Source organism: Zalophus californianus, chromosome 15 (assembly GCF_009762305.2).
Source record: "Zalophus californianus isolate mZalCal1 chromosome 15, mZalCal1.pri.v2, whole genome shotgun sequence".
Lineage (NCBI taxonomy): Eukaryota > Metazoa > Chordata > Mammalia > Carnivora > Otariidae > Zalophus > Zalophus californianus.
This window is the reverse complement of record NC_045609.1, coordinates 63,858,327-63,882,070: the sequence shown is the minus strand read 5'-3', so window position 1 is coordinate 63,882,070 and position 23,744 is coordinate 63,858,327. Positions and strand designations below refer to the sequence as shown.

General features: G+C 40.8%; 1 protein-coding gene across 2 annotated transcripts in view; it reads right to left on the bottom strand.

Annotated features, from left to right (window-relative positions):
• Positions 1-23,744, bottom strand: part of SORCS3 (sortilin related VPS10 domain containing receptor 3) — a 633,396-nt gene that overhangs the window by 144,041 nt on the left and 465,611 nt on the right. For both annotated transcript variants that reach the window (XM_027597074.2, XM_035724341.1), the window contains exons 6-7: positions 22,726-22,790; positions 5,533-5,651 (exon numbers count right to left, since the gene is read on the bottom strand). In XM_027597074.2, coding sequence (XP_027452875.1) covers positions 5,533-5,651; positions 22,726-22,790 — 184 coding nt within the window. The remainder of the gene's footprint in view (positions 1-5,532; positions 5,652-22,725; positions 22,791-23,744) is intronic.

The window sequence follows — 23,744 nt, the reverse complement described above, 5'->3', positions numbered from 1 at the left end:
ATTTTTGTTTTAAATAAATTACTTTGGAAGTCGCGCTGTGAATGGATTGGGGGTGGGGGTTGCAGGTCTAGGAACAAGAAAATCAGTTAGCAAGCTATTGCGACATTTCAGAAAATACATGATAAAGGTTTGTAAATGGTTTTAAATAGCCAAGTAATAATGGTGCTTCCTTTTTCCTCTCATGAATCACCTTGGAGCAACAAGAAAAACAAGAAATAAAAGTACAAACTCTATACTCAATGAAAATATAACCCTGAAACACAATATATATGGAAAGGAAGCCAAATTCAGTGAAGAACAAACAGGTTACAGACAGGCACCAGGGCAAAAATGCCTACATCTATAAACCTTGGATCAAGCCAGAGAAATAGCATTCTCTAAAGATGACATTTCCCAAGGAGCAAAACTAACAATCTATTATTTGGAACCAAGGGACTGTGGCCCAGAATAGACTGTGGTCTATTCTGGGAACTGAGCAGTTTCAAGAAGCTGGAGAGGTGTGGCTGGATAAAGAAGCCACCAGGCAGTTTTACCTTATGCGAAGAACCCATTCACAGACAAACTATCTGAGTTATGTGGAACCTCACTGAGAAACAAAGAAGATTCTTGTTATGCTGAAACAGAGCTCTGGTCTATCACCAAGAGGAACCTCCTCAAACAGTCTGTCCAGGAAGAGCTCGTGTCAGGAAAAAAACAAATAATGGTTAAAAACATAAAGATAAAAGAAAACAGCACAGGAATTATAAAATAATATAGCAAACTAAGAGAGGGAAAGGAACAGAAAAAAAAAATAGAAGACACAGAATAAAAACTGCTCCCATGAAGCAAATGAAAATTGTGACCATACTGCTATGATTAAGAATAATCTGTATGATGAGGAGATCACCTCTGTATGAGAAGAATTCAGCGTAAAAATACAAGAGCTAAGGGTAGATATGTTGAGACAACAAAAAGTCATAAAATATAAGCTGGCAAAGTTCAGGAAAGAAGTTCAACAATAATAGCAAAAAATGTAAAAAGGAGCCTGGACACTGCTAACCACTCGTTCATGAACAATGTGGGTAAGACTTTTTTTTTTTTTTTTTTAATATCACTTTGTTCAGGGAGTTAGAACTGATTAGAAGGGAAGAAATGATGACTTCCCTTTGCTTTTCCTGCCTATTGTACACATCCTAAGTGTCCTGGAGGATGAGAACCAAAATAATGAAACTGAAATACAATACATATTTCAAAATATAAATGAGAAACTTTTGAGAAATTAAAAAGGAAGGGGAAATTGAACCAACTGAATGAGACTTACATTTCAGGAAAAAGAACTGACACAGTATGACCAACTGCAAAACATATACTAACAAAGTAAACAGTATTCAAATATATATTTTTAAAAGGACTGTTGGGTATCAAGGGCAAAAAAAAAAAAAAAATTAGGACTCCCTAAAAGGGAAAATATCAGGCTGGCCTGACACAGTAAGATTCAATAAATTAATAGAGCAAAGGTCTCATGGAAAGCAAATGACACTCATTTTATAGCCTAGAGGGAGAGACAAACATATTTTCAACATTCACGAACTCACCTTTCTTGAAAACTTTACTAAAGGACAAACTGCAGACAACCAAGAAATAGGAAACCTATAGTAAAGGCCCTAGATTTACCTGTAAAACTAAAATCAAAATAAATGCAGGAATGATGGTTCACAGAAGAATGTGAATGCTCTGAATGATTTAATTAACAAAACTGGAGTTGAATACAGGTCATAAGCACAGGCTATTTTTTTCTACCTTTGTTCAGCCATGCTTCATAAAATATTTAAGTCTAACAGAATTATATTTTAAGATAGAAAAGCAAACAAAGAGATAATACAACCATCCAAAACCAGGGGAGGAATTTAAGAGAGAGGGGAGGACAGAGAAATATGTGGATATCCATAAATTGTATCATTGTGCACAAGAGGAAATCAATAGATATAATCCAAAAATAGAAGATTCTCTGTTAAATTCATAAAGTTAAGTAGCTAGAACAAATATTCAAAATTATCAAAGAAATACAGCAGCAGGAAAGCAAGGAAAACACCATATAATGAGTTTTTTTTTTAACTAAAGACTAAGCATATACTGTCAGAACTAAGCCATAGCTTTCATACTCATCAATGCCGAAGGCCAATCTCACCTATGAGAAGGAAAGAACTCATTAGCTACTGCTGGCCGAATGACGCACATCTGTACCTGTCATATGCACAGTTGTTCATGTGTAACCCACCCCCATGCTTCTACTGTATTTTAAACTTAGCCAAATTCTAGTTGCAAATAATAGCATTTCATCTGTGTTTATTTGATGGTTGATGAAATTCCATGTTTTTCTCAAGAGTATCAGCCTTTTGCATTATTTGGGGCATTGTTATTCCATGCTTCCCATCTCTCTCATGGTTACAAACAAAAATCTTAAAACGGCCTTCAAGGCCCTATGGGATCTAGTACCCTAGGTCTATCCTGTGGCTATCTCTAAACTCTGTGACAAGGTCTCGTTTACTCCTTCCTTCTCATCTCCCTAATATTAGAGTGCCCTGTGCCCTGGTCTTTGCATTGTTTCTCTTTTCTGTCTGTACTTACTCCCTTGGTGACTTCAATTTTGCAATTCAAAAATAACACCAATATGCTGACATCCTTCCAACCTATATCCTCAGCCCTGGCCTCCCCACCACCTCTGCTCCAAAAGTCAGTACAGGGCCCAACACACCTGGCTTTATGTCCCCCTCTGACTGCTGACTTCTGCCACCCACTCCTGGTTCGCCACTCACTGAATGAGGCCTTTTCAGGTCATCCTAAGTAAAACAACACCTACAGGTACCTAACATTCACATTCCTCATGAGTTTTCAGCCAGAGCATTATCATTACCTGATATATTCTGTAAATAGATAAATAGATAATAGCACAAGATAGAAAGATGGCACTTTACAGATGTAATTAACAAAGAGAATCTGCCCAGCAACCCATGAAGTGAGTACTGTAATTACCCTCTTTTTACAGAGGAGTCAAATGAAGCACAGCTCGAGGTCACCCAACTAAAGTGTAGCCTGCAGAGGTCAGAATAAATGTGGCCATCGGATTTCAAACTTTAGGTTCTCAATCACCACTCTTTACAGTCTTTCATCACATCTACATATGTATATATATATATATATATATATATATATACACACATATATATACATTTTTCCCATCTCCCACTAGAATATAAACACCACTTGGGCAGAAACTTTATTGTGTTCACTGTCTTAACCCCAGCTCCTAGAACAAGGGCCTGAAATGTAACAGGCAATCAATAAAACTTTATTGATTAATGGGAACTCTTATCTCTTTAAAACAAAATAAAAATTGATGCTTATAAAAAAAAAAAACTTCTACTGGCTTCCAGTCTAATAATAATAAAAGATATTTCAGAAGTTAGAAAAAAAACCTGGATGTCTGCCAGCAGAGTTACAGAAAACTTTATGCAATAAAAGGAAAAATGAATTTTAAAAAATCTGAACATTTTAAATTCTAAGTCATGTTTCCCAGAAATGATTCTGCCATGTTCATCATTATATGCAGTATTAGCATTAAGGAAAGGGCAATCAGATTGGTAAATTCATAAATCATCTCTGTGCTTCTATCTTGAAAAAAATTAAATAAAGACAAAAATAATAAAGCCTCAAACTGGGACCATGGCAATGGGAATGAAATGAAAAGAAACATTTGAGAAATAACTAAGGGTGATAAGAGCAGGAGCTTGGATTCACTGAATTTGGGGACATAGACAAACCTGTAGTTTGCTACCTCGAGTGACCTGGTAGAAGATAGTGCCACCAGTGTGTCAGGTTCAAGGGGGACACGTTGATTTTATTTTAGCTGTGCAACATCCAAGTTGAGATACCAGGATAACTATTAGACATAAAGATCTGCAGTATAGAGCAGAGGTTACAACTCCCTGACTTGAGAGTCATCAGGACATGGAGGTGGTACTTAAGAACACAGGATCTCCCAGACAGTGAGTACTAGGTGCAGAGAGAAGCAGGCCAAGGGCCAAAGCTAGAGAAAACCAAGAGTTATGCCTAATACTGTTTATTTTGCATTGTATGTGTTCAGTACATACTCATGATTAAGGAAATAATAGCACCAATGACCTGCGAAGATTTAGGGAAAAAAATTCTGAAGATTCTGGCTTTTACTCAAACTAAGAAATGGGGATTTTCTTGAGCCACAAAGACCTCTCTTTCCCTCCCTTTTTCAAGCTGGTTTTTGAGTGGCTGGCTACTTTTCCTGTATTTTACAAGCCCTCAAAAGTCTACACAACTAATTTTTTAAAAGAAGCAACTCCTCCGTCTACAATTTATCAATACAACAAGTGGTCACTGAGCACCCTGCATTTGCAAAGGCTTCTTGTTAGGGCCAAGGATGAGGAGTAAAATGTGGGTATAAAATATTCTCCCTATTCTCAGGGAAATGCAATTTAGAAAGAAGACAAATCCACTAAGATTTAAGTAACAATTCCTAGTAGCCCATGTGCTAAAGGACTGGCAGACAAGAAGAGCTGCAAGGGTTCAGAGGAAGAGAGGCATCCCCAGCTAAGGGGAAGTGGGGCTGAGCTGGACTGGAGACCAGGAGTAGGGCAGAGAAAGTCATTCAGGTGCTTCGGTCTGACCAAACTCCAGAAGATTCCAAAGATCAAAGTTCCTATAGGAAACAGTTTGCAAAGGAATGGACAGCATAAGGGTGGGAAGGCAGAGTGGGGGAAATCAAAGCTGCTGTCAAAGGTCAAGTTCAATTTCACACACACACACACACACACACACACACACACACACACACAGAGTAAGTCACTTGGTGGAACATCACCTTTTACCTTTTGTTTTTCCTCATTTTTGCTCTTCTTTGCATTTCCTTCCAGGGAAACTCAACACCTAACACAAGGCTTCCCTCGCCTGTCTATAAATGTGAATCACACCTAGCTTTCTCTGTGAGTCAGAGATCTTGGGAATGTAGGATTTTGGACTCGGAACATATCAGGGAGTAATCAGCGCTGGAAAGGGAGGGCAAAATTTAGTGAGTTCTAGATTGTTCTAGAAAGAAAATCCTAGAGATGCTTCAGTTCTTGGGGATTCTCATTCCCAAGTTAGACAGGTCACTTTGGACAGAAACGGAATGGAGCTTTGATAAACTACTTAAAGTCAGATCCCATGGGAGATGTGGCTCTAAGTAACCTCCAAACCCTAGACCACATCCTAGTCATTTCCAGACCCATTTTGGCATAATGAAACGGCAATCCAACTGAGGATTCAGTGGGCCACTGAAGTCCTCTGTACGTGAGACTGACCCATAACGCCTTTATCTTTCACCAGAAGTCTTGGATCCCCCCAGAGAACGGGTCACCAGAGCAGCAAAGGAGGGACCACACCCCAGCTCCACATCTTCACAACAGCATGAAAGCCGCCTTCATTTTCCTGACATCACCTGAGCATCCCCTCTCTACCACTGACTGCATTTTCTGGACTCACCTGAATGAAGATATATTCATCCTGAACAACCAGGGAACTGATGTCAATGGAACGGGCAAAAGGCCCACTGCGAGTGGTCTCGGCACATTCCTGGATCCTGCAGGTGAGGTAGTGAGCATCTGAAACGGGAGAGTGGCACTTAGACACAAGGGCAAATATGGTGACAAAGCTCTCATCAGTACCCAAGGCTCTACCTCATGGGAAATCAATGATGCAGTTTAAAACAACAAGATTTCATTCACGTTCACAAGAGTTGTAATAATTTAAAAAATGGCAATATCTAGATGAGGCAAGGGAGTGGGGAAAGAGTTAATCTTACATCCTACTGGCAAAAGGGTAAACTGGTGTAGCTTTTTGGAAGAACAAATTGGAAATATCTATCAGAATTTTAAATGCGCATATCTTACACCAGCAATTCTAATGCAAGCGATGTCTTCTAGGGAAATACTCATATATTTTCCCAAAGAGTCAAGGGCAAAGATGCTCATTGTGGCATTGTGCACAGCAGTGAAAAATCAGAAACAGGCTAAATGTCCCTGAACATTTCAATAAACCAAGGTGCACATATTACAGAGGGCTAGCTGCAATTAAAAGAATTAAGTAGATAGAGAAACATTCACATGCTGATTTCTCTAAGGTCCCTGTTCCTTTCCAAATAACCTTTGACAAAGTATTTGCCAATATGATAGCATGATATAATTCAAGTCCCCAAAAGCTTTGTCTTTATAAATGTATAGGTTTGTGCCACAGTGCAGCGAAAAAAAGTGTTTTTTTAAGATTTTACTTATTTACTTACTTATTTATTTACTTATTTATCTATTTATTTGAAAGAGAGAGAGAGAGCAGGGGAAAGGCAGAGGGAGAGGGAGAGAATCTCAAGCAGACTCCACGCTGAGCATGGAGCCCAACTTGGGGCTCAATCCCACAACCCCAAGATCATGATCTGAGCTAAAATCAAGAGTCAGACGCCTAACCGACTGAGCTACCCAGGTGCCCCTGTGCATAGAAAAAAGTTTTAAAGGAACCCATAAAACATTAGCTATGATTACTTGTGGAGGAAAAGAATGGACTTGAGGAGGTAGTATTGAAGTGGGACCTTTGCTTTTTATATTATATACATCTTTATTATTTTAACAATTAGAATGTATTCACCTATTACTTGTATAAAATCTATAAAACTTGTACAATTACTTGTCAGATCTTCTGAAGATCTCAGCAGGTGAACAGCTCCTCAAGCAACCCAGGACCATGATGGCAGAAGCTGTAGCTGAATAGGAAAAATCTTTGACTATAAAATGCATTCTCATTCTGATCATAGGTCATCCAAGAAAGACAATCCACTCAGTTATTTGCTCCTTAAGGAAAAACTACAGGTAAGTCTCTGTGAAGAAACCTCTATGTACACTGGCTTTTAAAATGGTTTTTATTGGGGCATGTGGGTGGCTCAGTTGGTTAAGCGTCTGCCTTTGGCTCAGGTCATGATCCCGGGGTCCTGGGATCAAGCCCCACATCGGGCTCTCTGCTCATCGGGGAGTCTGCTTCTCTCTCTCCCTGCCCTCCACCCCTGTTCTCTCTCATGATTTCTCTCTCTCAAATAAAAATCTTTTAAAAATTAAAAATAAAATAAAATGGTTTTAATTGAACAGTATTTAAAAATAGTAAGGGGCCAAAATGAAAAGTTAGGAATCATTTTATTATTTTATTTTTTTATTTGAGAGAGTGAGCATGAGAGAGAGCGAGAGAGAGTACATGAGAGGGGGGAGGGTTAGAGGGAGAAGCAGACTCCTCACTGAGCAGGGAGCCCGATGTGGGACTCAATCCAGGGACTCCAGGATCATGACCTGAGCCGAAGGCAGTTGCTTAACCAACTGAGCCACCCAGGCGCCCCAGGAATCATTTTAGTATTAAAAGCAGAGAAGTCTCTGTTATCACCTAAAACCACGTTCATCACTATATGCATCTCATGTGATTGTTCCTTGGAATGTGCGCCCAGGTGTGCACAGGTGTCATGGGCAGCTCGCAGGTGGCAGAGATAAAGGCAAAAGGCTTAACTAAGCAAAAATTTATAACAATTGAGTTTAAACCACGAGTACTTTAAATTATCCCCTTTTATCTTTAATTAATTAATTTACTGGTGGCTTCACCGAGCCTTTCTTGTGCACACACAACGTACCGGGGATTGCTCAGGTGCTAGGAATACAGCAGAGAGCAAGAGAAGTGTACCTGCTGACTAGGAGAGGGCTGATCACATTATCTGTAGCCAGCTATTACACACATTTATTTATACACATGAGGCTAATTTAACAAAGAAACATATTTGGGTAAGAAATGAATTCATTATGGGCTATATTCCAACTTCCTGAGTGTCCAGAGCTGAACACAGTCTATTGTTGTTGGTATTCTTACTCAGAACACATCAAACATCCACTTCCTTCTCTCCATTAGCGGTTGCTGGCGTCATCATCTGCCCACGAGTGCAAGCCTCTTCCCTTTTCTTTCCTCCACGTGCCATATAATCCAGGTGGTTCCTAGCCCTGATAATTCTGCCCCTGAAGTGCTTCCAGAGTCTCTCCCCTTCTCTCCACAAGCCCTGCAGCCTGCCTGGGGCGAGGCCTTCTCACCCGCGTGGCCTACTGCGTCTATCTCATGACTCGCCCGCACACGCGTGATGGACTGGAAACTGCACGGGCCCGAGGCAAGGAACAGAGTCATCTCTAAACCCCAAACCTGAGCTCATCTCTCCTGGCTTTCAAACAGCTCTGAGGGTCCTGGGATAAAGCCCAAACATCTTTCTATAGAATGGAAGGCTTTTTACAAGAAGCCTAATAAAATCAAATGCCTAAGGAGCCAGACAAATCATGTGTAGGAGTAAAATGAGCTGGATGAATATGACAAATGGCAGCTGGTGCACAGCCTCAGTGTCAGGGATGACTGAGGAGTGCTGGGGACTGCAACAAAATCGCCAACACTGAACTCTTCAAGGAGAAGCTGCTCCTCAGTGTCCATTCGTTGACAGGCAAGAATAAGACGTTCTGTGTTTTATAAATCTAACTGTCCCTATTTTTTTAAGGTGAAGTTGCCTGATTTTTTAAAAAATGGACAGCTAGGGGCGCCTGGGTGGCTCAGTTGGTTAAGTGTCTGACTCTTGATTTGGGCTCAGGTCGTGATCTCAGGGTCGTGGGATCAAAGCCCACATCGTGCTCAGCGCGGAGTTGGCTTGTCCCTCTCCCTCTGCTCCTCCCTGGGTCATGTGCATGCTCTCTCTCTCTCTCTCTCTCTCTCTCTCTCTCTCAAACAAATAAATAACATCTTTAAAAAATGGACGGCTATTTTAAATTTAAAACAGGGTGCAGACCAAACACTGTATAGCCAAACAAAACAAGCCTACATCCAAATACCCCCAGGAGCTGCTCATTCCCTATCTCTACTCTGTAATTTGGTTCCTACCTACCTCTCCAGAGAAGAGACAGACCCTCTTCCCCCTCTTCCCTGACCCATTAGCAAGACCAGATTGTTTGCCATTCTGTAAGTACAGCCTGCCCATGCTTTCCTCTTTGTCTCTGTTCGCAGAGAGAGCCAGGAGTGGCCTAGCTCTCCACTTCTGGCTGAGAGGGCGAGGGAAGGCAAGGAGCCCAGGCTGGGCCAGGCAGCCCATGGCCTGCCCACCAGGAATACTCTTGGACCCACAAAGCCTTAGCAATTTTCTCCTAGAATAAGTCACTAAAACCCAGCAAAAAGCTGTAGTAAACACATAGGAAGAAACCACAAGTGTTGACATGACAACCTGCTTCCTTCTTGCCAGCCAGGGTCTCCGAAAGCTCCTTACACTGTGAATCAAAGGTACACACAGGAGGACATCTGCTTGTACTGCCTCTCCCCCCACCCCCCGGGCTCATTTTCCCCTATTTACTATTCACTCTCACATTTGGACACTTTGAAAAAAAAAAAAAAAAAAAAAAGAACCGAGAGTATTCAAGCCTTCCCCAAACAAAATCAAAACCTACCGAAACCCTGGCCCACAGCAGGTGAGCTATTGCGCCAAACTCATCCTACTTGGCTCTCCCATGCTTGCTACTGCCCAGCATGGAATGAAAGGTCCAATTTAACAGGAAAGCAGCTCTAAAATGAATTTTTCAAATCCACTTAAAATTCAGGGGCCTTGCAGTCTTTAGCTGGACTCGTACATTAGAAATCTCAATGTTTTTATTTTTCAAAACACAGGAGACATGATAGTAAGCACTATGGCGCCCAATGTCTGGTGAGAACCCAGAATGGGGGGAACGGGAAGAGTAAATTATCAGGTAGGCCTGGCCAACAGATGGAAGTGACTGAGGGTGACAAGGGACTCTGGGTGTCAAAGGTGAGCAGGGGACACCAAGAACCTCACATTTGTGAAAGTTCTCAAATTCAGACTTTGGACATTATCCTAAAATGAGGCCAGATACAGTCATGGAGATTCAAAGATGAAACTGAAAGATATTTGTCATTTAACTTGAATCCCAAACTAGGCTTCTAACACATGTGGCCTTTTCATTAGCTTTTAATAAAAACTCCAGATGCCTGATAAAATGGCAGAAGGTCAGATCTCTTGAGCGCAGCATGGTGTTTGAAAGCGAGGCCTCTGAAGCTAGAATGGGCTGAGTTCAAATCCTGAACCTGCTATTTGCTGATCACCCTTGACTAAGTAGCACGGCTCTTCGTCTGGGAGATGCCTGTAAGTCAGCATTTGCCTCCAAGGACTGTCATCAGGATTAGATAAGATCATGTATGAAAATGCTTAACACATTGTTGGATCCATTTTAAAAGATTAATAAACGTTATCCCTTTGTTGTTATGAAAATAGAAGGAAATTTAACACTCAGCCTCTCTCATATCTTCAAATAATAACACTTAATGTTCTGTTTGACTGTGGAGAATCAAAAGGCCGTATTACAGGTTCTCTTAGTAGTCATATTCCAAAATTATATCACTGTTTAATTCCTTAAAGTACTTTGGGTGTGCACAAAGAAAAAGACAAAAACAAAAACGTGTCTGAGCTCGAATAACCAAGAAGGACTTAAAGGAGGAGGCAGCCTTTGTGTTCAGCTAAGATGGAGAAGGGAAGTAAAGTTTTTTTTACTTTTTTTACTCCTGGAAAGGGAGTAAACACTATACATGGTCTTTTAGGTAGGCAAAGCTCATGGAAAGCACTATATAATCACATGTCAATGGATTAACTTTGATTAATCCATATCCTTGAACTTGTATTTTGTATCCTTTCCTTTGAAATGTTCTCAAATGAAAAACTAGAAAGACCAGATTGAATGAAGAACTCATTTGGATATCTCTGTAAGAAAATTAGAGAGTGATTTCCCCAGTGGTTGAGAGTCAATCATTACCCTGACGATTAAAGTATTTCTAAATGTCAAATGTCTTCCTAGTGTATTTCGAAGAGCTGGTGTAGTCACTGCTCCACTTAGAAAAGTTAAAAGTCAAAGCCTTTGTTTCCTACATGTGAATAGAGGGATCTACTCAGTAACTTTAGAAATATCTGGCCCTGTTGGAACTAGCTCTAGCACTGGAAGACTCTTTAGGGAAGGTGCGAACATCTCCCTAATGCATCCAGCCTTCATGCCTTCCCATGTAGCAAATGTTGGGCCAAAGGTCTCATATAGCAAGAAGGGGTGGTCTTAGACTGACTGATTCATTCCTTTTTGTAGTGGGTCAAGGTGTACATGAAACCGCAGGTGTCAGGCACTCCCTGAAGTTCCAGGAAGTGGAGAACAAAAACCTAAACTTTTTTGTTATGTTGAATGATATTGTGACTTGTGGTAATGGTTTGCCTTTGAGATTACTAAATAGTCAAACTATCCTAGCCATCTTGCCTCTTGCCACCTCAGAGAAAGAAACTTTCCATGATTCACTCAACTTCCATCCTTTGGGTAATATACATGTTGTCAAAATTTGAAAAAGTGCATTAAAATCGTGAACAAAAAGCAAATCAGCTCCTCAGGTCTTCTCTTAGAGAGATACTCAGGAGCTGTTTATTTTGAATGATAACATTAACTCTCTGATGCAAATAAGTAAAAACAAGCAGATTCCAGGAACCTTTGAGAAGTTATTTAGCTTCCATAAGCCTCCTTTTCCTTGATTGAGGAGTGAGGCTAACCCGTGTGCAGGACATCCACACTGCTGCAAATGCCTGTACGGCTCCCGAGACATAGTAAGTACCAAAAACAGAATCAACGAATCGAAAAAGGTAGCTTCCATTCCTGCCTGTTGTGCTTATGGTTCTAGAGTTTTTGTGAAACTTCTAAAGGCCCAAAGGAGAACTCTAGTGTCGCCTGCTTTCTTAAGGCACAGGAGGCATCTGGCAGTTACAGATATTTACAAATCGCAGTGATCTTGAACACCTTAGGACTCCGAATACTGCATTCAGGTCTCTTTCTACTCCAATTGCCAAATAAACTGAGCCTGACTGAATATGGTGACTACATAATGATCACAGCAACGATGACAATTATATTGATGACTAGATGATGGTGACGATGACAATGACAATGGTGATGACAATGATGACTAGATGATGATGATGACAATGAAAATGATGACTAGATGATGATGACAATAATGATGAGTGACGATAGTGATGATAATGACAGTGATGATGATGATGATCGAGATGATGCCAATGGTGACAATAATAAGGATGATGACTGTGACAATGATGACGATGATGAGGACAGTGATGAGGACGATGATGCTGACTATGAGGACAACAATGATGATGACAAAGAAAACCACAAGAAGTAACACTTTTGAATGCTCACTCTGTCTTCCGGTATTACAGGAGCTACATGTATTAACTGATTTAATTCTGGCAACAATCCAATAAGGAGTTAAAATTGTTATCATCCCCATTTCATAGATGAGGAAACTGAGGCACAACAATTAAGTGATTTGCCTGAGTTCCACAGCTTCTAGGAAATGACAGAGTTGGGATTGATACGCAGGCATACTGACAGCAGAACCAATGATCCCAACCATTATGTATTTGAAATATGGAAAAAAAATCAGTCTGGGATGCCTGGGTGGCTCAGTCAGGTAAGTGTCTGCCTTCAGCTCAGGTCATGATCCGGGGTCCTGGGATGGAACCCCATATCAGACCCTGCTTCTCCGCTCCTTCTGCCTGCCACTCCCACTGCTTGTGCTCTTTCTCTCTCTCTCACACACACACACACACACACACAACACACAAATAAATCTAAAAACACAAAAAGAAAAAGAAAAAAGAAAGAAAAATCAGTCTGAGAATTAGACCAGAATCCATGTTCTGGTTCAGTCATTATCCCTGGTTATCTATGTGACCTTGGGAATGTTGTTGCACATTTTAGTGCTTTCCTGAAAGTGATGCAATTTTTCTATTTCAACTTAAAAAAAAAAAAAAAAACCCTGAACCCTTTTATCAAAGACAATCCTATGTTCTCAATACAGAAAGCATATTTTAGTGTACCTGCTCTGGGTGAATAGAAGTCAAGAGTTCTGCAATCCCGCTGACTTAACCCCACACCTCACCCCCATTTTGGCCTCTGAGTTCTTAGAACACTGCTAGAGCTTGGAGTTACACAGTTTAAAATTACTGAACTAGTCAATAATGTAAGGTTCCTTAAGAGCCAATATTCTGTGTGTCTAGAACCCAAAGGTTAGGCTGCAGAGTTAATAGTTTTGGCCTGTGTGCCAAACCCCTTTGATTACTTATGACTCCCTGGAGTCTGTTAAGAAATACTGGGCTTTATCTTGACTCAGCGAGAAGTGCAGGGATTGATTAATGACAGGTGATGGTAACACCAGGACAAGAAATGGTGGCATATGTGCTAAAGCTTTGATTCTAGAAATTTACAGGGTGCCTAAATGTCAAAAACTTTCTGCCTATATCCAGGTTCACTTATTATAGTGTTCCTATGAAACGTCCAAAGGGTTTATGCTTGAGACTTTCTAATGAACAGAAACTCATTACTTCACATAGTAACCCTTGCCATTCTGGGGTACTCTTTTTTAAAGATTTTATTAACTTATTACTAATTAATTAAATTATTTATGGAGCACAAGCAGGGGCAGGGGCAGAGGGAGACAGAGGCTCTCCAGCAGACTCCACACTGATGCAGGGCTTGATCCCACCACCCTGAGATCATAACCTGAGCCAAAATCAAGAGTGGGATACTTAACCGACGGAGTCAACCAGGCGCCTCTTGGGGTACTCTTAATTGTTGCTCTTAGGTTCACTGAACTGAGATCTGCCTCAGTGTAAATTTTAGTCTTCAGTAACACCTTTATTAGCGCATTGATGAAAAAACTAATACCTAATAAAAATATTTCTTATATTTGTTAGGATTTTTTTGAAATATATAAAGCACTGGAAGACAAAGGATCACAGAAAGGTTAAGAAAGTTCTCCAAGGTCAAACAGCTTCTAAATGACCAAAATAATTCTTCAGCTCAACTCTTATGGCACCAAGGTGATGCCCTTTTAGTGACATCCAATTGTCTTCTGGATGGAGAATGCAGGGGGTGTGTGTGTGTGTGTGTGTGTGTGTGTGTGTGTGTGTGTGTGTGTGTGTGTGTGTGCATGTGTCTGAGTGTATATTGGGGATGGTAAGGAGAATTCACAGGGGACATTCTGAGGAAAATGACTTCTAGAAGACAATGGGAGAAAAAGTCATTTGAATCCTGAATTGCATGGTAGAAACAGGTTTCACACTGCTCTTAACCAAACTGGCTGGCTTGCCTTGTTTAAGCCCTGCCAGGACAAGAGAGAATTCAATGGCTTCAGCAATATAATCTGGAAGTCTGACTCCCAAAAAGAAAGGACAGGAGTGGGCTGGAGTGGAGATTCCTACATCAAAACAAGAACAGGGACCAGTTCACACTGGGAGTTCTCCAGCCTGCGGAAGCCAGGATGAGAGAGAGGATGGTCAATGTCACATACAATACAGAAGAGCCACCCTCTGTGCTGTTGCACCTGCAGTCCCTCCAGACTAGAGCAGGGCTGTCCAACGCACATACAATGTGAGTCACAAATAACCTTTATTACAAAGTCAATCGAAAAGTGAAATTAATTGTAACATAGTTTATTTAACCCCAAATAGCCAAAATATTACGATTTCATCATGTAATCAATATAAAAATTATTAATGGGTTATTTTCCATCCTTGAATTCATAGTACATCTTTGAAACCTGGTGTGTGTTTTGCACACACGTCACATCTCAATCCGGACAGCACGTTTCAAGTGCTCAGCAACCGCATGTGATGATGTGGCTGCCACACTGAACAGCACAGGTCCCCGTCCCCCTTTCTACCATCCTCCTGGGAAAATCCAAGTCATCTCCCAAGATGCAGCCTCTTCTATGTGGCCTGCGGTTACTCCTCAGCAGTGGGAGTACCCTTCCTTTTGGTTCCTGTAGCACTTTCTTCAGGAGATTTAAGTCAGACGATCAGTGGCTTTCAGCACATTAAATCACAATAACAATCTGTGTATCTATCTGCCTCTCCCCTCCCCTGTGCACTTCCCAGTCCCAGTTGCGTCCTATTCATCTGTATACTCCCCACAGCTTAGCACAGCGCAGTGCTGATCAGAGTGGGGTCCACAGACCATCAGCAGCACCGGGGAGCTTGTCAGACTATGGAATGTGTGTTTTAACAAGCTCTCCAGATGGTTCATATATGCATGTTACATCTGGGGATGCTCAGATCTAGTGCGGTGGTTTTCAGTCCTGCTTGCATTTTAGAATCACCAGGACAATTTTATAAAGGGCCAATGCCCAGGACCTTCCCCGTGTGTGTGTGTGTGTGTGTGTGTGTGTGTGTGTGTGTGTGTGTGTAAGTCCTCCAGGTAATTATAATTAATGCTAGGCTTTGAGAACCACTGTCTTTTACACATGGGAAAGTGCTCCATTTCAATGAACTGAATGTCAGAGGGTGAATAAACAGGAAACACACATTTCTACATTGCTATGAGTATGAATGCCTGCATCCCTGTCTTGCTCTGGGAACTACATAGAGTAACATTTAATTGTTTCATAGCCATATCTTGTTTCTATTCTCTGAACATTCTCACGGGTTTTAAACCATTTCTACTACTACTTATGAATCTCTCCCTCTCACCTCAACAAGTAATATGGCTTTAGACACATGAAAGTTATCTTGACTTGGAAAGTGCTTATAGTGAGTTATGATTTATTATGATTTTGTCTTGAGAGACAAAAGGGAAAGAAAGAAGGCAAAGAAAGACATGTCTGCCCTATTTGTATGTTCTCATTTCCAGCCCTATGAACCCATGCATTTTCCACAACAGGGTAATTCCAGACTCCAACATCAAGGCTCTTTCTTCATGCTTATGAGGATGGAACTGTGCTGTGCTGTAATCCCAGCATCAACTGAGGTCAGGGATCCTCAAAGCAGTGTTCCTGAATGGGTCACCTGCATCAGAATCCTATCCGGACCATGCCTAGCAATATATAGACTCCCTACAGCAGACCATTTAAACCAAAATCTCTGGGGTGGGATCGATCCCAGGAACCAGGGAACCAGGGAACCAGGTTGCCAGAGGATCATGAATATTAGAAGCTGAGAGAAACGGCCATAGGAACTGTGCTGCAGGAAGAAACAGAGAATGGAATTTTACTGCTCAAGTCACCTTTGAGGGTAATTTGCTAAATAGTAACTAGCAAATCCAGAACATGGGGTAAATGGTCTGAAAGGGGCTGATTAAGGAACAGGCTCTCCAAGATGGAAAAAAAAAAAAAGGAGAATAACAAAGGAAAGTCAGAGGAAGGAAAAATAACAATTATCTAACACCTACTAGTTCTTTTGATTTAAGATTTTCAGAGAATTATTTTCATTTTAAACATATGAATCACAAAACAAAAGGGCTAGAAAAATCTAAGTTTCAACTGACTTCAAATATACCAAAAAGAAAGAAGTAACCTCTCCTGTGAGCTCCTAACGTGTCCTGTGTGTAACTATTACAAGGCAATCAGTTATTCAGGAACTGCTGGGATATCTGTCTGCCTATTCCCTTTTAGAATACAGACTTTGGGGGCAGAGATCATGTCTTATTCCCTCTTTATATCTCTAGAAATCCACGCCATGACTAGTATCCAGTAGATGCCCAGTAAGTATCCTATAAACAAATTAGACAGAAAAATGAAAAAATTATTAATTCTGTTTCATTTTACAATGAAGGAACAGGAACCTCAAGAATTTTAGTTGCTTCCTGGAAACACAGCCTCTCAGTGGAAAAAACTGAAATTAAGATCTAGGTTTCTATTTTCCCAGGCTGCTTGCCTATGAATATCTGAAAGACCATTTCTCCCTGCTCCACAAAAGGATAAACATAAATTGCAAACATGGCCCCATGGAGACAGAACTGGAGGGATGATAGTGTTTCTGGTGCCTCTCCCACTACCCGCTCCCTGCCCCCAACCCCCCCGGCCAGGACCGTCCAACCCTCTGCCAGGGAGTGGAGACTGTACTCATTCCAGCAGTCGGCCCGGGCCCACCTGCCTCTCTTGGCAGGTAGAAAGCACAGGCTATCTCAGCAAGCACAGTGTCACCAGACAAGAAAGGACCTGGACACAGAGCTGGGAGTGACTAAGAAGCCTCTCTGACCAATGCACCACCCCTGAGAAGCAGGGTGCAGGATGCCACCTGGTCTCATCACAGACACCATTCTCTCTCTGTTCCTTTCCCCTGTCCCGGTCAAGGAGATCAGACACAAGCCAGCCCCCTTCTCTATCTCCCAGCACCATTCCTGAGTTAGGAGCCAAGTTAGGCAGGATGGGGGACTAGGGAAACATAGCAAAGCCGCCTTGTGCACCAGAGATGGGGGCATAGCAGTGTCGGGAGAAACGTCTCAGAGCTGCGGTCTGAATAAGCTGGAATGGGTGCTTGCTTTTTATCTGTCAGCTGTTATGGCTTAAATATTAAACATGCCAGCAGAAGAGGCAGAGAGAAAGGAACTTGAAACAACCAGGTGGGACTGTCTAGTATAATCCATATCTAAGGTCACAGCTAGGAAATTACAATGGTAATATGAAAGCTTTTTCATTATAAAGGTAAAAATAGCCTTTGATGCTTGGTGTCTTAATGTGGATCGCGGCTCAGGAAGCTCCCTACCCATTCCTTCGCAGGACGTCCCCAGGATACCTTTACTGGCCTTTTCTCCCTCCATCTCTAATAACCACAGACCATAATCCACAGCCTTGCACACACCACTCTTCATGGGTGAACTCTGGGCACATGCGAGGCTCTCTGCTCTATCCAGAATGTTCTGATAAATTCCTACTAATCTCTGAAGTGCCAGATCAAACACTTTGTCTTTTTAAGAAGTTTCCCCCAACTTTCTTAGGCTATTAGCCATACTCCCATTTGTAACTCAACATATGTCCAACTCTATGAATATTCCTGTCAGCTTGTGCTAGAATTACTCAAATCCTTAATGTTTCCCTAGCCAGTCTACAAGCCCCCTGAGGTGAAGATAGTATCACATTCACCTCTATGTCCCCTCAGTGACCAGATTATACAGATTTTAAATAAACACTGAATAAAAGAAGAAATAAGTGGATCAAGAAACTGATTAATTAATTAATCAGAAAAGGTAGGAAGTTCTATAAAACTAGAAGCCAAGAACTGTGTTCTCTAGTTTTTCCTCAATATAGGTTATATTAGTATTAATTTTAAATATTTATTTAAGTAACCTCAATATCCAATGTGGGGCTCAAACTCATGACCCCGAGATCAAAAATGGCATGCTCTTCCAACTAAGCCGGTCAGGCGCCCTCCCTTTTTTACTTACATATTTATTTTAGTATTTTTTTAAATACAAACTTCTTTCAATTTCTACACAGTAATTTTTTTGGCATACAGTTCTAAAGTTTTAACAGACATATGGATTTATGTGACCACCACCACAGTCAGGTTGCCAAATATTTGTATCACCCTGAAAAATTCCCTCATGCTTCTTTCTTGGGAAATACTTCCCCCACCCTGGAAACCACTGATCTATTTCTGCATCGTTACAGTTTTGCCTTTTCCATATGATCATATAAATGGAATCATACAGTATGTAACCTTTTGAGATTGTCTTATTTTACCCAGTATAATGCCTCTGAAATTCATCTATTTTCTTTTACAGATGTATGACAGCTCACTTATCCATCCATCCATTCAAGGATATTTAAGGATATTTAGGTTGTTTCCAGTTTTGGGTGATTATTAAGTCTGCTACAGACATTTGTGTACAGGTTTTTGTGTGATTATAACATTTCTCTAGGATAAATATGCAGGAGTGAGATTGCTGAATCATAAAGTGTGTGTAACTTTATAAGAAATTGCCAAATATTTTCCCAGAGTGACTGTAATATTTAGTATCCCCACCAGTAATATATGAGAGTTCCAATAGTTTTCAATCCTTGTCAGCACTTGGTATTACCAGTTTTGTTATTTTAGCAATTCCAATAGGTATTTATGTAATGATATCTCATTATGGTTTTAATCTGCATTTCCCTAATGTCTAATGATGTTGAGCATCATGTCATCTGCCTATTTGTCATTCTTAGATCTTCTCTGGTAAGTGGTCTGTTCAAACTTTTGCCTATTTTTAAAAAATTGCATTGTTTCTTATTGCTATGTCTTGAAAGTCCCTTCTATGTTCTGACCACAAGTCCCTTATTAAATGTGTAATCTGAAAATATTTTCTCCTAGTGTCTTCATTGTACCTTCAGCAGAGCAAATGTTTTTTAATTTTGATGAAGTCTATTTATCAATTCTTTATTTTGTCAATCTTGCTCTTGATGCCAACCCACAGTTGTGGAGATTTTCTTCCATGTTTTTTCCTATATGTTTTATAATTTTATATTTAACATTTAGAAATATCCATTTTTGAGTTAAATTTGTTTAAGTTGCGAATCATAGGTTGAAGTTCACTTTTCTCCCATATGGCTGCCCAATTTTTTTCAATACCATTTGTTAAAAATTACATCCTTTCTCCACTGAATTTGTTGTCTCCTGCAACTTTGCTCAACCTACTTATTGGTTCTAGGAGTTTTTTATTTTTGTAGATTTCTTGGGATATTCTACATACACAATTGTGTCAATGAGGATAATAATAGTTTTAATTTTTCCTTTGCAATCTGTATGAAGTGCATTTGCATTTCATTTTTCTTCCTTTATTGCTCAGGCTAGGACTTTCAGCATGATGTTGAATATGTGTGGTGAGGCTAAATAAACATCTCTTCCTTCTTCCTCCTCTTATACGGAAAGTATTCAGTATCTCATCATTAAATATGATGTTAATTGCATGTCTGTTGTAGACATCTTTTGTTAGAGGTTCCCTTCTATTTCTAGTGTATTAAGAGTTTTGTGCTTTAGGGCGCCTGGGTGGCTCAGTTGGTTAAGCGACTGCCTTCGGCTCAGGTCATGATCCTGGAGTCCCGGGATTGAGTCCCACATCGGGCTCCCTCCTCGGCAGGGAGTCTTGTTTCTCCCTCTGACCCTCTTCCCTCTCGTGCTCTCATTCTCTCTCTCTCAAATAAATAAATAAAATCTTTAAAAAAAAAAGAGTTTTGTGCTTTAGTTTTTATTCTGTCACTAGCTAACTGCATGAATTTGGGCAAATTTTATTTCAAACTACCATGTCAGAAAAAAAAGGAAATAAAATACATGCTGTGCCTTTTTGTGATGATTAAAACATGAAGATGTGTGTGTATGTGTGATTTTATAAGTAAGAAAGCTCTCACCACATAGCACAAAAGAAAGGCATCATGCATTTCATTAAGAGATGTAAAATACAATCTCTCCAGGTTAATGCAGTCTTGTTATATGCGTCTTCTAAATAAACGTGAGTTAGAGCCAGTCTAAGTTGAGAGAAGATTAACTCTTGAGAAACTGATTTTAAAAAACCTAGAAAATGGAACATAACCAATATATACTATACTTTAACCCAAGTGTGGCTCATGACATTTATCCCTGCTATAGTCCTGTCTGCTTTCTTTGATTCTTGACAATAGGCCAGAAACTATTCTATGTGTTTTACATTTTTTAATCTCATAAAATTTTGCAGCAGTCCTGCACCACAGGCCTTATCCAAATTTGGATCAGAATTCTTAAACTTTCATAAAATAGGTTTAAGCTTACTATAAGAAATTAGCTTAATAAAACAAAACATGGGAGCTGTCCAACAGTAGAAAAGGATGTGTCTAATTAAGCCTGAAGTCAGGGAACCTGAGGACACACTCTCAGAAGTTTTCAGGGAAGGGATTCCTACACTAGGTAGGAGGTCAGAAAATCCTATCAAGTTTTACCAACTCTAAAATACTAGAGCCAGCCTAGATCACATATAAGGCATAAAAAGGTTGACATGGGAAGCCACGCCAAGGCAGGGATCATACCAAAAACTGGCCTGTGGGTCATCTGAGAGCTAATATCTGCCCTCCTGCTGCAGCCCTGGTTTGCTCCTTCATACCCCTGCATCTCACTCTTCCCCCAGTTTCTTTCTCAGCAGTAAGAGTCAGATCATATAATCTTAGATCCAAGCTTTACCACCCTTCTGATCAGTGAATTTGAATATGTGGTATTATTTTCCTGTCTTTTTTTTTAAAGATTTATTTATTTATTTTAAAAAGAGAGAGAGAGAGAGCATGAGTGGGAAGGGCAGAGGGAGAAGGAGAGAGAGAATCTCAAGCAGACTCCATGCTAAGTGCAGAGCCCGATGCACGGCTTGATCTCACGACCCTGAGATCAAGACCTGAGCCAAAACCAAGAGTTGGACACGGAACTGACTGAGCCACCCAGGTGCCCCTATTTTCCTAAATCTTAAATAGCTCTTCTGTTAAAAAACATTTTTTAAGAGTGTGGACCATCCTTCATCCTTGTCTGCTTCAGAGACTTAAGACCAATTAAAACACATACACGCGCGCGCGCAGAGAAAGAAAGACAAAAATTAAGTATTCAGCAGAATGTCAGACATATAGTAACAAATGTGGCTATCTTCTAAGTCTTTTAAAAATTAAAAAAAAGCAAATGAAATATTCCCCAAAATGCATGTTTCTGGCATATGGACTAAGCACATGTAGTTTTACTTAATGTATTCTGAATGATACTCCAACACCCACAGCCAGGTCAAAACTGAACCTCCTTACATCTATACATTTTGTAATTTCTATAACATCCTTCTCCATTTGATTAGCCTATAACTCTCTGAGGTGGGCAGGGCAAGATGAGTATTCTCAGACGATGGAGGGATTTAACACAGAGATCAGAGGGAGTTTCCGCAGACCCCATCACTAGTGGGTGGCAGAACCCAAGACCCCAACTCACAAACAGGTGCCTATTCTGCTGCATCCCTCCATCACTACTATTTCTATAGACTTTGGCTCTATTGTTGACCTATGCTAATTATATTCTTATCTATTTCATATAGATCATATATTTTCACATATTTTATATATGTTTTAGTTGACTTTAAGCTGACTTTTCCGGGTAGAGAAGAGCCTTATAATAATATGATCAACTCCAGGAAGAGTAAAATGCTTAAAGCAGTGCAAAATGATATGTTATCAGTCAAATTCAGTGTAACATGTACGCAGGTGCACAATGTACAAAGGGGTCACGTTTTCAAGATCCCAGGATTCTACTGCTTGTTTGTAGGGACAATATAGTTTGCTCACCACTGTATCTCCAGGGCCTAGAACAATGCCTGGTACACAGTAGTCTGTCCTTACATATTCATGGAATGAATGAATAAACAGTTTGGAAAAAATTTCCCAGTGACTTTTTTTGGTAAGCTTAACTATATGAAGGGTTAATTTTTAAAGCTGGCAGCCCCTGTAATTTGCTGTGTGAATGCAAAGTACTGTGATGAGCTATGGACACCCCTATCTGAATTACACTGAAGATGCCAGGAAATTACTAACAGGAGCCTCAAAATTCATCACATTAACTCACATCCCCAGAAAATTCATTCCTGAGGGTTTATTTCAATAAAACATCTCCCTCGGGACCAGAGGCCTCTCCCCCTACTCTGGGAAATAGGATGGATCTGGCAGTAATGGAGCTCAGGGCTTTTCATCTTTTCAAGCCATTAAAATGCAAATTGGGGGAGGAGAGGGACCTGCTGGCAGATCTCCCCTGGCCTCACCCACGGCCTCAGCACTCACATCCATCGGCGGTCCGCACCTCCATGTGCACCAGGTCTGCTTCCTTATCCAATCCAGCCACCGACCTGGGGAAGGAAGGAGACACAGAAGCTTAGTGAGCACATGGACGGCAGACAACAAAATTGGGAAAGCATTTCAGGGCTATTACTCAGAAAGCCACTTCAGCAGAGTATGGCCACTGATGATCCTGGCAGATACAGCTGTGACCTGTAATGCTCACAACTAAGGAGCCTGGAATGGTATCAGGGAGTCAGTGACTCTCAAAACAAAACAAAACAAAACAAAAAAACCATGAAAGAGGACAGAGTCTACAGAAATCCACGTCCAAACCTCTGTCCTTGCCTCTTCTCTACCACCTGGCACCTAAGAAGTTCTCTCTTCCCCACTATCTTCCTTCTTCCCACAACTCCCACCACCCACACACCCCTCCCCCGCCCCAGTCTTGCCATGCCTGATTCTTTCCAGCACTTTGCACCCCTCTGTCCTCCCGCTGGGAGTGTGCTATTCCCCACCCTGTCCTGTCCTCTGAGGAGGGTGTTTTAGCCTCCGCTCTGGCTATTTGCTTCAGGGCACTGTTGCCCTCCCAAGTTTGATGCTATCTGCCCTTCCTTCCTCCTGCCCAGAAACAATGAACGTCTGACGACAAACATTTTTAAAATCTGGTCTGACAAGAACAAAATTCTCCTAGGTATCAGGGTGGGAGAGCTTAAAAGTCTATGGCCAATATCCAAAAGAAGACAGGCTGAAAATCCTTACAGACTAATTCTTGTGGGCCTCCGACCTTGCGCACGTAAAGCCCAGTCAGCCATCCCCCATGTGAGATATCCAGCCTGGAGGATGACCCAAAAAGTCAGCTAAAAGAGGTAATACAGACATTAAAACATCCATGCACTAGAGAGATCACATAATCCACTCTCTTAGCAAGCTCTTACTCACAGTCTACTTACTCTTATTTTAAATATCATTCTAAGATGGGCTTTCTGGCTTTCCCGTCTTCAGCAAGTCAGAAAGAGTAGAAT